The sequence below is a fragment of the Clarias gariepinus genome, chromosome 2, assembly GCF_024256425.1.
Source record: "Clarias gariepinus isolate MV-2021 ecotype Netherlands chromosome 2, CGAR_prim_01v2, whole genome shotgun sequence".
NCBI classification, from domain to species: domain Eukaryota; kingdom Metazoa; phylum Chordata; class Actinopteri; order Siluriformes; family Clariidae; genus Clarias; species Clarias gariepinus.
In genome coordinates, this window is record NC_071101.1 from 22,310,001 (window position 1) to 22,327,338 (window position 17,338).

A 17,338-nucleotide genomic window follows, 5' to 3' on the forward strand; every position below is an offset into this window, starting at 1 on the left:
TCCGTTTGAGCACAGCTACTAATCTCATGGTCTTTCCTGATATTTCTGTCTACATTGGAAAATGCTAAAGGCGTCCAAAATATGCAATAATCTCCTCTGCAAGGTTGATATTGAGATATTGTGTCTGTTACTTATGATGCTGTAAAGATTTTAAAACACCTCTAATCTGAGATGCTGTTAATTGGTGATTTTTTGGTGCTGGTAACTCTAAATAAACTTCTCATTAAGTTTTGGTCTTCATGAGAGCCAGTTTCATCATGGTGCTTGATGGGTTTTGGAAATGCACTCGACAATACTGTTCTTGCAAGAGCTATTCCAGAACAGCTGAACCTTGATGTCCTTAAATAACAAATGACTGTTCTTGCTGTTGTTACTTGTGTTATTTTATCATTTCGAAATCTTCAGTAATGTTCTACAATGTAGAAAAATTAATGCAAACTTGTGTCCAAACTTTTGACTGTTATGATAAAAATACATTACTTGCAGGTAGGTTATTAACAATAAACGAACGTGTTTCTACTTATAGCAGTTTTGTTTTGTTTTCAAATGGAACATATTGTGTAGCGTAGAAATGCTTTCCAGAATCGTGATCGAAATATCAGATTATATCTCTGGCACAGAATCTTGCATATACCGCAAAAGCAGAGAACGGAAAACAAAGTGAAGAAACTTTAACACTCTGCTCAGCTTTATTCTTGGGTCGTCTTGACTGTAAATCAATTTGGATAAAAGTTCCATATGAATAAATAAAGAACTGAAACTGAAATAGATATGTTAAACAGAAAAAAAAAAAAAAAGGCAATGAAAGCAGCCTGGCAGACGACTAACAGGCAGATAAGAGCAGGTTCTGTCTTAGGATTCATTAGCTGCCTCTTGAAAGGTTGAGGTTTCTTTATTAAAAAGCTCAATAAACTACAATCACTCTCAAAGATGAGGTTTTGGGAGCAGCGCTACACTTGTGCAGCAATCACCTCTTAACGCAAGTTTTATCGAATCTCTCAAGCTTTAAATGAAGTGATTCCTCGAACGACCTACTCCGTTAATTCATCTCTCTCCAGCAGCCCCTTCCTGACCTCCGTCTTTCATCCGCAGCTCGTGTCTGAAGGGGTTCAAAAAAAATCATTTACAGCAGAGTGGTAGGTTGATGACTCTAGGCAAATTTCATGCGAGCACAACCGTGTGACAAACTACCACTAGAAAACAAAACAAAGAGTGCGTGTGTGTGTGCGTGTGAGTGCGTGCGTGCTTGTGTGTGTGTGTGTGTGTGTGTGTGTGGGTGGGTGGGTGTATCTGTGAGTCTCGTCTTTGGCTGTGGCTAGAACACAATCACACAGACAGATGGGGACCTCAACAATGTGCCAGCGAAATCCGTCAAATCCACATGCAAATATTATTCAAATCTATTCCGTGTGATCTGACCACAGCAACAGACCTTGGAGCGCGATGTAAAAGTGTGTGTGTGTGTGTGTGTGTGTTGTGTGTGTATGTAAAACCTGGACAGTCTGTAGCTACCAATCTTTTCCTTTGTCGCCACAACAAATTCTATATGTTACAGCCTTACATTTGTTTACATGTGCAAATCCACTATTACTCTAACGGCTCAATAGTTACTGATATCTACAGAGATTAAGACGTGGTAACAAGAAATTCCTAGCAGGTGTTTACAAGCAGCAGGCCGAGTGTACACACTTGCTACAAAAGATTTACGCAACTGCATGTCCAGCAAAGCCATTCATTTCCGTCCACATCACACTGCACGAACTATGTTGCTGCTAAGATGTTAATCAACTGACTGGTTTATTTGTAGATACTTTACACTTTTATTATTGACACGTTAAAGAAATTTAACAATGACAATTCCCAGACAGAAACACACTAAAAAATTAGAAAATCACCTACAGTACATATTGAAAAAAAATATTTAAAAGTGACATACGGTACATCCTACTCGACACTCTTTAGAAAGAAAGTGAATAGCACATTTGATATTTTAGTGCATTATTTAACCGAGTTCGATTCCATCCAGGAGTAAAATTTCACTCAGATCCAGCCAGAGTGTTATACATGGATCGAAAGATCAATAGATAGAGTACTTTATTAATCCCAAAGGGAAACTGTATTATTGTTTTAGTAGCATTTAAGTAAAACCGCTGTAGAAAAGGTAAAAAAAAAGGCGTATCCTCATAGCAAGTGTAAAAAATGATAAGTGCTACGGTCACACTGTAGTTGCTGCAACTCGAGAGATTTGGTTAAAGTATTTGCAAGACTACAACGAGGATATACAAATCTGCCTGAAGTACACAGGACTAGCAGACCTAGCTACAGTATAAGAACGACAATTTAATAGACCCTAGACTTTAAAATTATTATTAAAAAAATAATACTTTTTTGCAGGAAGAAAAAAGATGCACTGATTAGATCTCAGTACACACATGAAGACGCGATACATCCTGGTCTTAAGGCTTTCCGTGGCTCAGCTTACAGTAAATGTGGAACTGCCCTGTTGGTTAACACGCTGATAGTTTCACAGAGACTGAAGTGCTAGAAAAGAAATGAGCACAAACATTCACACAGGACTTGTCAGCTGCCATACAACACAATTTGATCATTCTGAACCGAACAGGACGAGGGATGCGTGATGGATAGATGAGAAAGAGTGACAGTACAGTGATTTAAAGTCAAATATCACTATATGTGTAAAAGTCTGGAAATGTGTAAAGACTCAAGTTATAATCAGCCCATATGTATAGAGTGATTAAAAAAAAAAAAAAAAAACGAATACAAAGGAGGACAGTCGAGAGGACACACCCACCTCTGGGTTCCTCCGCCTGCTTGGCCAGTTTGCGGAGAGCAGCGGCAAATCCGGAGTGAGAGGACTGGGAAGCGGTGTTCCCATTGGCCAGGACCGTGCCGCTGATGGGGGAGGGGGTGAGAGGGCTGACGGTCGCCGTGGTGCGTGTTGCCGTGGAGATCATTCCTAACGATGGCGACTTTGGCTCATGGCTCATGCCTGAAGAAGAGAGAGAGAAGAGAGAGGGGGAGGGGTCAGAGAGAGAGAGAGAGAGAGAGAGAGAGAGATTTAAATGTGATCATTTACATTCGAATTTGCATTCCAGTCACCGTAAGCAAAAAAGCTGAACTAATCCTGAAATTTCAATGCATGTGTGCATGTGTACCAAAGACAAATGACACCGTCACACAGGGCCGTGAACTCTTACCTGTTTGCTTTCTCTATAGCGCATCCACACACACTGACTCACACACACACATGAGTGACGAATTAAAGGCAAAACTGATGCCTCTGTTATACAACACTGATGTTTTCCTGGCCTGGATTGTGTCGCTATCAATTAATGAAATGTTGTTCTTATAATTTTTTTCACATTTTACTTTATACATGCCTGTACCTTTACACAAGCTTTTCTCCACCAGCACAAATGACTTATAATCCTATGTGAATTAAGCTGTTTTTTGTTCTCTGATCATTTCTCCTTATACAAGAGTATTTCTGTGGAGAATGCTTTACCTGACATCTCTCTACCCAAGTTAATGCAGAGATAATAGACCACTCTTTACCAGAAATAATCATTCAGGAAGTGGATTAAACTACACCTCCTGAGCAAATCAATACCATACTTCAGCAACGTCAATAAACCTACCGGGAAAGCTTCATGAATATGGGGAGCGCATGCCGCCTCACAACATGCACATGACAATATAATGGATGAGTGTGTGAACTTCATTTCTATTTACACGCAGTTGTTTGGCAGGTACTTCAATCAAAAGCGACTTATACTATAAGTGAGGAAGAGTAGACTTCAAGTAGTGGACAGGTTAAAGAGCTAGTGTCTATTAACTGACCAGACACAGGGGGCATCGGTCATTTGTGTTGCCTTCATGCTGAAATATACATTATAAATTCTGCAACACAGCAATAAAACAGCTGAGATACAATGACATAATCCGATATGAAATTACAATGTCCAAAATAGGACCAAATATGAAAAGAATGTGTGACTTTTCCTAGAGTGATCATAGATATTGCAAAAATTGAGGTTTTTAATGCTAAATACATTTGAAGTTTAAAAATGTAATTAAGGCGGGTTATTTTACAAGTTTCTAGAAGGTGGATCATTTTCGGCCCTTAGGACAAGCGGAGTACACAATACGTTAAAAGTACACATCTAGAAGAAACCGTCTGTTGTATGATTCTAGACAGAATCTTTAACTCACAAGGTCCCGACTTTAGTCCATATTAAAAGTAAATATTAGAGATATTTTATAAATACAGGACAAAGCGTACTCCAAAATCTGTGGTGGGAACCCTCTAGGGCGCTGGGCACGATTGATTTTTACCATGAGTGTTCTCATGTATGACTGGCTTCCATATCTAATTCAATCCCTACCCGAGTTGGCTGTATCATTCTTGAGACCACCTTTTCCATTGGACAGGTACACAGTTCTGGAACAACTGTGTTCCCACTGAGCAAAGTGAACCAGACTTCACAGGCTCAAGTGTTCTCAGAAACGATTCCGGTGTCCATAATATGAAAACGACCAAATTAAATGGAGTTCTGGATTTCTAAAAAAATACTTATCAGAACTATGAAAAAAAAAGAATAATACATTCATCTGTTAATACATTTACCTTTATTTTCCATTTTGTAGCAGTTTTTTTATGTACACACTAAATAATATTTAAACTCATTGAAACCGTTATTCATTATGCTAAAATGTTCTTTAAATGCGGCATTGCTGTCGGCCAGGCGCTCACAGCATACAAATTGTGATGTACCGTGTACGGGTTCGCCGTATCTTCCACCCTAAGTCAATGGTCACTTACTCACATTCATCATAAGCTCTGTGACAGTGCACTCTGCTCCTGTCTGCCCTCATGCTGAACTGCAGGGAACAATTATTAATGACACTAGCCACATCAGGGGCTCTAGTTAGCATAAATATGTCCCCTGTTTTCCTTAAAAGGAAAGTTCACTTCAGGTAGAGTCGACAACATGCATGTAAACACGACACACACACACATGGACTAGCTGAAATTATCTGCTCAGATTCACTACACACAGGTCATACAGGTGGAACTGTACAGTACAGCTCAGGAGAAAACATCACATTATACATGTCATGGATTCATTATAGAGACAACAATATACATTTATACGCACAATAAATGCTTAATAATCAAATATATCTAATATATTTTATATAAAAATCCAGACCTACCTAATGGTTTAAGCTGAAACCTCGAGTCATCTGCACACAGCACACTGGCCTGTATATTCTTTATTCGATTATTAAAGACAAACCACCACACTCAACCCTGCTTACTTGATCTCCTCTCTCATCCCAGCAGCACAGCACATCACACTCGTTTACTCCCTGCAGCCAAACACACACTCACACACACACACACACACACACACACACACACACTCCTTCTGTCTCGCTCTGTCTCTCAATCTAACAGCTGCTGTGAAGTCACATGGCCTGCCTTCTATTTACTTCCTCTTGTTCTTTTTTTCCCCCCACACTCTGTAGTAACTGCTATACAGTCGAAAGCCACGCCCTCTTATCTCCTCCTTATGGCCACATGCCACACCTTTAGACTCTTCCTTATTACGACAGACAACAGCCTCTTTCTCACCCTGCTCTATTATTACAGACCACACACTTCTCCCTGTCTCCACCCTATTTACCCTGGACTACACCCGCCTCTCTCCCCATGATCAGGCCGTCATTTATGACCACTCCCCCCTATAGCTCTTGGCCACACCCTCCCATGGGGCACCAACCTCTCTCCCCCCTCGTGTTTTGGGTCACACCTTTGTCTCTGGCTCCTCCCTTGTTCATGTGAGCACCTTTCCAGGCGTTCTATGATCAAAAATGGCATCCTGACCCCTTCAAACAAGTTGTATGCAAAGAGAGAGTGCAACAAAGAAACAAATACAGAGGAACGAGCAGCGGAGGCGTGTGGGGTTGTAGTTGAATGATGTAAGTTACGAGCAACAGTAAGAAAAAGCATTTCTCAACCATGCAATTACATCACGTCACTTTTAGACAAGCTACTGCCTACACTAATCACCTTCTTTTTACTGCCTTTATTTATAAATATGAAGTCATACAGCCTTCCTACAAGTGTGTGTGTGTGTGTGTGTGTGTGTGTGTGTGTGTGTGTGTGTGTGCGCTCAGTCTGCTGTCTTACAGATTAGTCACCTTAGATTATAGACATGCACAAAGAAGAGCAGTATCTCTTATTTTAGTAGCTCTAAAATCAGGTTTATGACTTTAGGCACACGGGAATGTGCGAGCGCTGATCTGAGTTAAAGTAGATTTGCGAAGGACAATTTTTGCCCCCATTTCAAGAGTTCTTTCACTGTCAGGTATGATCCGTGGTCCTAAAATGAACAGTCTAAAACGCTCACTGAAAGTTCTGGCAGAAAGTTCGAACTAAAATCTCTGTGTTTAACCGTTGCAACGACGCTCGTCCGGAGCACATCAAAAGCAGGACGGCTCAACAGAATCAGGAAACAAAACATGCAAACAGCCAGAAAAGAAACTTTCTTATTATCTCTGGCTTACTCTGAAAAATGCTTCTGTTTACGTGACCCCATTTTCCGCACGAGCCTGGACCGCTAACGATCGATGACGTATAATGGAGGACGCAGTAATTTTCCTTAATTGCAGGTCTATCTTTAAAGACCTTGCGTTGTATAATCTGACATGTAGAACGCATTATCACTGGATCTGTTCTAGAATTTAAGCAAGATTTTATTGGGATCATTTCATACAGTATGACAGGTAATAATCTTAAAAGGTTACTGTAAATGATACAGAGAGAGAGAGAGAGAGAGAGAGAGAGAGAGAGAGAAAATCTGAGTGCATGCAAAAAAAAATCCCAGATTTAATAGATAGTTAGGAATGTGAACTAAACACCTCGCTGTCTCTTTCTTACACCCACACGAGATGTCGATGCTGATGAGTGATGGACAACTTTCAGACAACTTTAATCTCTGATCTTGATGCACTGGTGCCTGAGACCTGTTCTGATGCTATCTCTTTGCTATGAACCCAAGCGGAGCATTAACAGCATATACAATCACACACAAACACACTCTACAGGGATGGAATGATTTTTCTGTTCCAATGATGCTGCTGACTGAAAGCAACCACAAAATGTGTGTTTGCACAATGATTTTGAAATAAAACACATTCTGCATGTGAAAAATCAGGTGAGCTGTGAATTTAATTCTAAGATAGGTTTATCTATTCATGAGTGAGTTGTTTTATATATAAAATCTACACAACATTTCAGAAACATAAAAGCAATCCTGATTCTTTTAAAGTTTTTTTTTTTTTTATGAACTACGATCTCTACAGACTGTTTAAACTGTTTAAACTGTTTAAGTTTTTGAGGTTTACGAATATGAAGATCATACTTAAGTATTTTCTCCTTAACACTAAGTCCACCTCCTCAATCATTGTCCCAATCTGTTCATCAGTTTTCTTCATGACTTAAAGTTAATAATGAAACCGCTGATTTTGACACACTTCACATCTTCAGCCGTCTTCAGCTGATTTAATCAGTTTTGGGGTTCCTTGTTTCCTCCTGTTTCAATGCCATCGACACGCTCTTAATCCTCCTGCCACGAGACAAAAGATGTAAAGGCCCTGTTTAGAATGAACTCGGCTTTATCTCAATCTCTATTTTTTATTCGCATGAACTAATGATGCGGTGACGCACAGCTGTTCGAGTGACGACTGAGCAACCAAATGACCAATTATTTTTATTACCTTATAATGGAGTTTAAGGAAATTAGCTGTAGCTTCTATAAGGCAGGCCTACATATAAAAGTATCCATAAAGCTCCCATGTTCTGGTTTTAGTCACTTGCTAAACTACCCTTGAACTGTTTGACGCCCCGCAAAAAGTTTTGGTTGGAAAAAGGTTGTAGTGACATAAATTTTGCAATGTTATGGACAGTTGGTACATACACTGTGTGACGGATGCTGTTGTATCTCCTCCAATCCAATTGCCAACTGGATTTATTAATCCTGTTAGAAATTTAAGGGATCATGGATGTAGTCAGACAATGTGCGAATGGATGTTGACTGGGAAAAATGCTCCTAATACAGGTTAAAATTTGATGTTGGGTCATTCATTAAACGTTATATAAATGTCATTTTGTCAGTCGCGTTAACTTTAAAAAACAATGCAGTCACAACATTCTCCTGATGGTCGACCTCATTGCAACGTTATTACAACTATATTACAACGTCCATCCAGCCGTAGGGTTCATACTGGCTGGTCCCTAAACCTGGTAACTAACATTAGTTTGAGCAAAAAAATCATCAAACTATACTGCATATTGGCCCTCCATGACTGGAGTTGAAGATCCCTGATATACAGTACAAGATGTCACGTTACACGATCATGAGAGGAAATCTAGCTAAACATCATTCCCTTATACATGAAGAGGTGCATCCGCACCCCTGGCTCCCCTGATCAATCCAGTCCAAATGACCTATGGGTAATATAGCATAGCCAAATCCACTTAGCTGCATTTTTATGAAAGTGGGAAGAAAACTGGAGCACATGGAGAAAGTCCATTTGGACACAGTGAGAATACGGATCAAACTAGAGATCGCGAAGCTGTGAAGCAGCAACGTCTAGCCTCCGTACCATCCTAGCAGAATATTAACAGCGAAACCATCGTCGTGGGTGCATTTCTGATTAAAAGTTATGGCAGTGCCTCCTAATGATTATCCTTGATTAGTTTGCTTGATTCATTACGTAACATAACATTTGTATGCATTCGAATGCTAATCTTTTAAGTACTTGACATTTCAAATTCAATTTAAAAAAGAATCTGGCACTAATCCGTGTAGTCAAAGCTTGTTTTTTTTATACTGTAACCTCATTATTGCTGTTCTAAGCTTATTGTAATGGAATATGGCATCAAAACAAAAATGCCATCGTGTAAATTTCTCTCTAACTGAAATCTGGAAGTAGTAACTCATTCCTAATTTACCTGTTAGGAAACATCATGGCACAGCTCATTAAAAACAAGGCAAGATGATCAAATGACAAGCTTTAATGAATAGAGATGGTATTATATCTGGCAGAGTGATTTCGCTGACTGGCTGCAGCACCCGGGTGTTTAGATGCAGTGAAGGGCTCAGTAGTTTCTTCCGCCGTTTCCTCGAGCTCCCAAAGGCCTGTTCATTAGACAGCGCAGGCCATGCAAATCCACCCTGCCCTACCCGACATGACCAGCTTATGGAAATTTAACAGCAGAGCAACGGGGGGAAAAGGATGATGGATGGTATGTCAGGTTGTTTTGTAGAGTGCACTGGCAGACACACACATATAGAAACATGCTTGCAGGAACACACAGGCTCACACGTCCCTAATGGCACTACAACAGCAGTGATGCGTGGGTGACCACAGGGACCCGGGGTGCCCTTGGTGTTCATTAAGACCAGAGAATGCCTCAAACACACCTGCCCTCTGCTCATTAACCTCAGTGTGTGTGTGAGTGTGTATACATACTGTATGTGTGTGTGTCTAAATAACAGAAAGAAAAAAAAAACTGTGTGGGTGAGAAAGACCGAGAGCTGAACATGTGTGTGTGTGAGGGGGAGAGGTATCATGTCTATCAAAGAACCTGTGTGTAGGAGAGAGGATGCAGGTGACGGATGGACGGGAATGTACCGAGTACTGAATATTCTAAAAGCCGATACCGCACTGACAGATTTATACCAGCACAGCCACAAGACAAGGAAGAAATCAAGTGAAAGCAGATGAATAAAGAAAGTCTCGACCCTGAGGCTCTTTTACCTGCATGACTGCTGTAAATCTCCTTCCTGTAGCTCGTGGACAAAAGCATGCTGTATTCAAAGATCAATGCTGTATTCATTCAACAGGTCAGTAGTTTACATGGTGCAATTCATGAAGTCATAACCTGGCTACATTGTCCTCTCTGTCAAAAAGCCACCACTGAACAACAACAGGAATGACATTTTCATTGAAAGAAAAAAAACAAACAGAGGGAAAGGATTTCGATTTCTGAATCTCTGAGTGTTACTCCGAGATGCTTCTGCCAAAACGTCCAGTGAATATCCTCTCAAATCAACAATCACACAGTTTTAATGTGTTTGAGTGGAAAATGCAGTCTACAAACCTCTGCTTGTTACTATAGCAGTGATACTACATTGAACTTCTATCAGAGCTGCTGTTATAGTCAATTAATTAACACTAGAACTGTGCAATTTAAACGTTTATGCAATTTGATCCGATTAATTGAAACTTTGGGTAAATTTTTTATTCAATTCAGTTTGATTAATTTTCTTTTATCCTCTATGCTGCTTTATCCTGTGTGGGGTCGCAGGGGTCCTGAAGCCTATGGCAGGCGACTTCGGGTGCAAGACACCCCTGGACAGGATGCCAATTTATTGTAGGGCACAAATGCACACACAGACTCACACACTCAACCACATACTATGGGCAATTTAGGAACACTACTTAGCCTAATCTGCATGTCTTTTGCGCTCAGAAAGGAAACTATAATACCCAAGCACAGGAAGAACATGAGACAGCAATCAAAACCTTAATCAATTCAGGTTTGTAAAATTATGTGGGCAAACCTACTAATATTAAATCATCTAAAATTGACTAAATCTTAAATAAAAAACAAAAATAAATTAGTACCACAGCTTTTGCAGGAAACAGAAAGAAATTGCTCCTATCCTTTGCAAATACTCGCATTTTGGGAGAGTATTGTTTCTTCTTCATTTGAATGTATGTACAGTTGGTGCAATACCGCCACTTGCTGGACTGGAGTGTAAAGCAGAAGACAGTTTTCCAGTTTTCTACTGCTACCTAAGACTCTGAGCTCTAATTAACACCATCTGCCCAATCAGATTTATACTTTAACCAGCACTGTGGTACGAGCATGCAGGTGACAGTGGTACAGCTCTGCAGTAGGTCTCGCTAGTGAATACACCCCGCTGACACAGCTGACTGGCTAATAAATTTGGGCATTTTAATAGCCACACTGATTGGTAAAGCCTTGGGCTGAACTGGAACCAAGAAGTGATGACTGTGTCGTTGTGTCTGTGCTTCACTCCCAGTGGAGAGCACAGGGCTTCGACTAAGGAGCACATTCCTTATGAAAAATCGACAGAAACCACAGCAGCACTAGTAAAATTCACCTCAGGTTATTGCTACTCTCAGTTCTTTACTCTACAAAATGTTGTTATGTATGTACACTGTTTTAGCCATTGCCTAAGTTTCATATGGAACAGGACATTCACCTAGCACAAATGACACCATATTTTACTTAAAATATGACAATAACGAGTAGGACAGCGAATCCATTGGAATATTTGTGTTTCTTCTGGTTTCCTGTATGATCAGTCTGCTCTGTTAGTATAGCCTGCAACGTTATACGGTACAGTGGATTATTATGATGATTTATGCTTATTACACAAAGGGGAGAAAAACACAGCAGGATATATGGAATTGCATTTTGGTGGATGCGTGTTTGGTGTGGAAACACTAATATATCTGTTCTATCAGAAAGCATCTTTAAAAGCACAAATCTCCTCTTAAGATTCCAAAGTATGAACATAATAAGCATGGATGCGGTCGGTAAAAATAACCCCGGCTCTTATTATTCTGTTGAAAAATAATAACTATAATTTAGGGATGCACCGAAATTTCGGCCGCCGAAAATTTTCGGCCGAAATAGCATTATCGGTTTCGGCCGAAACGTAAGAAAGCGCCGAAAATAAGCGCCGAAAATAAAAGCCGAAATTGTCGCCACGCCTCTCCCATCCTCCCGTCTCGTTCGCGCTGTCATTACGCATCAAACACGGAGTATGTCGGCGGTTTGGAAGCACTTCAAAGTTTCAGATGAGGACAGCAAAGTTGCAATATGCAACATTTGCTGTGCAAAAGTTTCAAGAGGGGGTCACGTGCTAAAGCACGTGACATAACAGAGAAAGTAATGGAATTCATTGCTTTAGATGACCAGCCGTTTTCAGTCGTGGAGGACATCGGATTTCGTAGGCTAATACACCACATTGAGCCGCGTGATTTTATTCAGTGCAGTATGTTCTTCATGAGAAGAGGAACTGTGTCTTCAGCCAGAAAACTGAAAAACTTTTGTTCATAAAGATAAACCTGCTTCTTTTGCTTAAATTAAAAGCAGACCAATTTAGTGTGTATAGTTATGTTGTTTACGGTAAGAGGTTGGATTTATTTATTTTTCTTCTGTTTGTGCACTGTTGTTTGGTACAGTAATTTAAAATTGAAGTAAAAAAACAGCTAGCATTTTTTTTGCACAATTTTGTTACAGAAAGAAATTTTATTTAGTTTTGTTATTGTTAAACATCCTTATTACTGTTATTTATTATCAATAAAAGTTTGATTGCTTAATTAATTTGTAGTTTTTTTTAATACAAACAAAAAGAAAATATTTTAAACATGTTTTTTAATGAAGCCATTTTCGGTTTCGGTATCGGTTTTCGGCCAAGTGCATCCAAAAATTTCGGTTTCGGCCCAGAATTTTCATTTCGGTGCATCCCTACTATAATTATTATGAGTGATAAGACGATCGCCGTATGTAATTAAAAGCCGTGGTCTTGCGGGCACTGAAAAGCCACTCCGCGATCCGAAGGAACAATAATGATTTTTCAGCCTTGTCAGCACACAGTGAGAACATCTCTGTGATTTAAAATCATTGACTGCGCACACTACCACCGATCTAAACGCCTGAATTATGGCCTTTTGTGATCAACTAATTGCCAAGGCCAGCGCTTTGATTTAGCTTAGGATGTGATTAATTGTAAAGCCCTACAAATGAGATGTGCATCAACAAACAGGCCGGCGATTAGCCTTTGTAGTAAAGAGAAACAGAAAGCGATACATTAAGGAGGCAGTGAAGCGTAGGAGCTGGATGAAAGCGAGAAGAGTATAGACATATAAAGTAGGGCTAACCTCACCGCTCTCCACTAGCGCCATACAGGGAGCGTAAGTGAACACGTCGCTTTCATCAGATCCACTCTTTCTTCTCAGCCTTTGTCTCTTCCTGTCCTCCTCTCATCATCCCTCGCTTCTGTTTTGTGAAAGCGAAGGCTTCTAATGACTGATGCGCTCAAAGATTAGACGACACGGACGTGCCCTGCTTTGTGTTCAACGGGCTCAGCTGTAATTATCCAGGGTGATGTACGGCTGCAGGATCACATGAAATCGCTCTTCTTTTTTAAATGTCCAAATATATTTTATTAGAAGTCGTGTGCTCAGTGCGTGTGTGAACATGTATGTCCTCGACCTGCTCCGTGTCTGCTCCCGTTAGGGAAATGTGTGGCCCCGGACAGCTGTTGCACCGCTGTAGAGACTCCCAGAGGCCTCTGGGAAAGACGGCGTGTTGGGAACCACACCAGACCTCCAGACTCCCACATGGCCACTAGTCTACATCAGGTCTCCTCCTGCTGCTGTTCTGGGAGTCAGGGAGCAACACACAGGCCCTGTAGTATCACACAGACATCTACTGCCTCTCTCTCTCTCTTACACACACACACACATCTGAATGTAATACAGTGCACGCTTCCTTTGTGTGCTTATCACGTCAGTGCCATCTGGACCATGCGTCAAGAAAAATGGACTGTCTCTCGTCTTCCCTCTGTCAAATACACATATCCACACACTGTTGTTTCTTTCTTCTCTACAGAGTCTAAGTATTGTTCTTCACTAATAAAAACTGATTGACAGCCCTGATGACATTGAAAACGAACAGCTGGGGACGTGACTCAGAAGACAGAAGGTTTTCGTTTCAGTCGAGCACGACAAAGACGTCCAGGTGAAAAGGACAGATCTCAGAATAAACAGCATTTACAGGATTAACCTGTTACTTCTGTTCCTAGTTTCACCTGCTTCAGGAAACCCTCTGCTCTAGAACTCATTAAGGACGTTTTCCCTCTAGGCATGATTGATTTGTACCGTGCCCAGGAACGAGTTCTCCCCTGCTGGCCAGTATGCACCACTCCTCCGGTGGCAGGACGCACCTACTTGGTTTGTGAGCCGCCATTAAACACGAGAAGAAGAGAGCAAGAAAGTTAACTTTCGAGCTTTGTCTGACATTCGTGATATTTCGGGAAAAAATATCAAGAGTGACACCTCACGTGCCTTCCTACTTCATTAGCTATAGCTGTGGAGGTCAAAGGATGAGATTGGTGTGTGCTACGCGCACACAGAGATTATGGAGGGAAAAGACGGCACTTATAACAGTGATCTTATCTTCTCAGTGCTTTTTTTATTTTAACCTAGCTTTAATATTTCTCTTTAGCTTGTTGCATGTATGTTGTTGTATAATCTGTAAACTGACTGCTGTAATGTTATAAAATCCATTTGGAATTAAAAAAGTATTCTATCTATCTATCTTTTCATGATTGAACAACGATACAAACCCTGGTGTAAAGTCAGAGCATTCACTTCTGGCTTTGCTCACACCAGCACTGATACTGGAAATAGAAAATACAAAAAAAAAAAAATTTAACAAAAAAAGAAAAAATTACAACAGCACTTCTCGGAAACGGAAATTCGAATCCAATTTTAATCAAAGCTACAGCCTGTAAAGTGAAATATAAAGAAGCATCACACTGAAGCCACTGTGTCTCTATTAATCAAAGCTGCGACTGACAACTTAATTGATCATCAAAAGAGTAAATTGTTTCAGTAGCTTTGATGCCTCCTGCTGTTTGGTAATTAATCGGAGCACTCCCCCACCCCCCTCTCTGTCCATTCCTCCTCCACTGTGTCATTCTTTCCCACTCTTTCAGGCTGTAATTGCAGGCTAACAGTTGAGTGTGTGAGAGAGTGTGAGTTTGTGTGTATGTGCATGAGTGTGTGTGTTGCTCAGTGGGAGGCAGGGCAAAGGGAGGAGATGGGAAGCAGGGCAGTTTATAGAGTAATGACAGCCCGGGAGGTGAGCTCTGTCTCCCTTTGGCTCTCTCTGTGTGTGTGTGTGTGTGTGTGTGTGTGTGTGTGTGTGTGTGTGTGTGTGTGTGTGTGTGTGTGTGTGTGTGTGTGTGTGTGTGTGTGAGTGGTGTGTGTGTGTGTGTGTGTGTGTGTGTGTGTGAGTGGTGTGTCTAAGCAGCTTGTATACAAGTCATCAAAATAAGAGCACTTTCATCATCACATGCCTTTCAAGAGCTTTGCATTAATAAAGTAACTTCATCCCATGAGTCAAACGGGTCCAATCAAATTCCCTCTGCATGTGTGTGTGTGTGTGTGTGTGTGTGTGTGTCAGTTTGACAGTACAAACTCTAAACATTATGTCATGAGTTCCAGTCCTTACTAAACAAGCAGAGATGTGCTGACAGAGAGACAGGGAGGTTTGTGTGCGTGTGTGTGTGTGTGTGTGTTTAGTGGTGGGGGTGTTATGTTGTTCGACTCCACCCCTTCCTCTTGCATTATCAGCAAAGGGCATTTGTTTTTTGTTTAGGAACTGATTAGCACGGGCTCAGCCCCATGAACACACTTAGCTCCTTTTTTTTTCTCACTCACACACTTCTCTCTTGTTTCTTTTGCAATTAAAGCAGTGCAGGAGGAGTCTGTCTGTTTTACACCTTCTCTCTCTCTCTCTCTCTCTCTCTCACACACACACACACACACACATTGAAATTGCAAAGCGGTTTGTTAGCAAACAAAGGTGTGTCTGTGTGTGTGTGTGGTCATGGGGGTGGGTTGTGTAAGTGCACATAACAGCTGACCGGCAGAGACGAGAGTAGCAGCAGTAACCCGAGCTAATCCTAATACAATATGGCTTTGCGCACTTTACACACACACACACACACACTCCACTAGACCCTGACCGAGACCCTCGGTAGCAAAACAAGCTGTTATATTATTAACTGCACATTTGTAAGTAAATTGTCTGGCTCAGCTCGAGTGAGGCCAGCGTACACACTCCGGGCCAGTCTGTCAGGCCTGAGCGCAGACCCGCCATGCCCAGCTGCACGTACGGAGTCTTCACACACTCACACATTTGTCCTGCTGCATCGCGCACATCGGCGCTGTGTGTCCGCCTGTGATATTCGGTGCGGAGGCAAGTTCGAGTCTCCACCACCTCGCTGGCCCTCAGTTACTTAACCCTTTCCAGGCTCGGCAGATTGAAGCGGGCAGCTGAGCGAGTGTGTAAGAGAGCTGCGGGCTGAATGCGAGTGTGTCTAATGGAGTCAGATGTTCAGTGGAGAGTTCCTGTGACACTTGCCCCATGCACAAAGCACGCGGCACTGTGATAGTGCTGCTTTTGTGTAAAACAGGCCAGACCACATTAGGAACGGATGGGTCATTCTGCTCGAGGGTGCACTACAGCCAGACTTCTACACAAAACACAGACACACACACAAGCACATCTGACCATGTTTCTATACAGAGATATCCATATTACCGCCCTCAGCAGGTGACAATACTGAGGCCTAACTATTTTTTTTAGAATGATGCACTTAAGAAAATAAAATAAACACTCAAACCTGACCATCTAAGTGCATCAAAATCTGGCATCTCCCTTTTCTGTACATGTTACCACCAGGTACAACAAATTCTATGCCTTACATCCCTAATCTACCAGTCTGACCTCGAAGAGCAGCGTGGGAGTAACTTTCACATTAGACACGATTGTTCTGTACAGTTTCATTGCCCACGAAAGATTGCTCCCCCCTCCCTACTTTCCAGAGATCAGTCGCTGTCCAGCGCTCACGTTATTATTATTATTCTCCGTACTCGGGTATGCCTGCATATTTTCACCCTCCGATTCAGCAGGTGGCAGTTTGCACCTAGGTATTAAACACAAAGAGAATGAGAACATCTATCTTTGGGCTATGCCTAATATTATTGATATTTCAGAGGAAAATGTGACATTCTTGTGTCCCTTCTGCCTTTATCAGATATTGATGTGTATGAGAATGACACAGAGATTAAGGGGGAGACAATGCGGCACTGATGAGGATGCTTTGTAAACAGTTCCATGTTCATGGCCAATATCTGATTCGATCCATGCCCTAGTCGGCTGTACTGTGACCGAGACCACAACATGAAACGATTGTGTTCTCACTGATCAAAAGGAACCAGACTTTGGGGTCAAGTGGTTTCAGAAACAATCCCGGGTCATAATGTTAAAACAAATGGACTTCTAGAATTCCAGAACTTATTGTATACAATGCCTCTAATGTAAAAACACACTTTGTAACTCCTACTGTAGCTACTGATGCTTTGAGTAACACAAGAAAATGTTGTTACTTAAAGGTAACATTAAGTGCTT

The 17,338-nt window shown here is 41.3% G+C and overlaps 1 protein-coding gene across 3 annotated transcripts in view; it reads right to left on the reverse strand.

Moving 5' to 3' along the window:
- Window positions 1–17,338, reverse strand: part of LOC128545362 (genetic suppressor element 1-like) — a 51,543-nt gene that overhangs the window by 16,844 nt on the left and 17,361 nt on the right. For 2 of the 3 annotated variants that reach the window (XM_053515576.1, XM_053515584.1), the window contains exon 2: window positions 2,813–3,010. In XM_053515576.1, the coding sequence (XP_053371551.1) occupies window positions 2,813–3,010 (198 nt within the window). Of the gene's footprint in view, window positions 1–2,812; window positions 3,011–5,238; window positions 5,256–17,338 lie in introns of those variants that run through there. The other variant, XM_053515592.1, reaches the window with a different exon arrangement.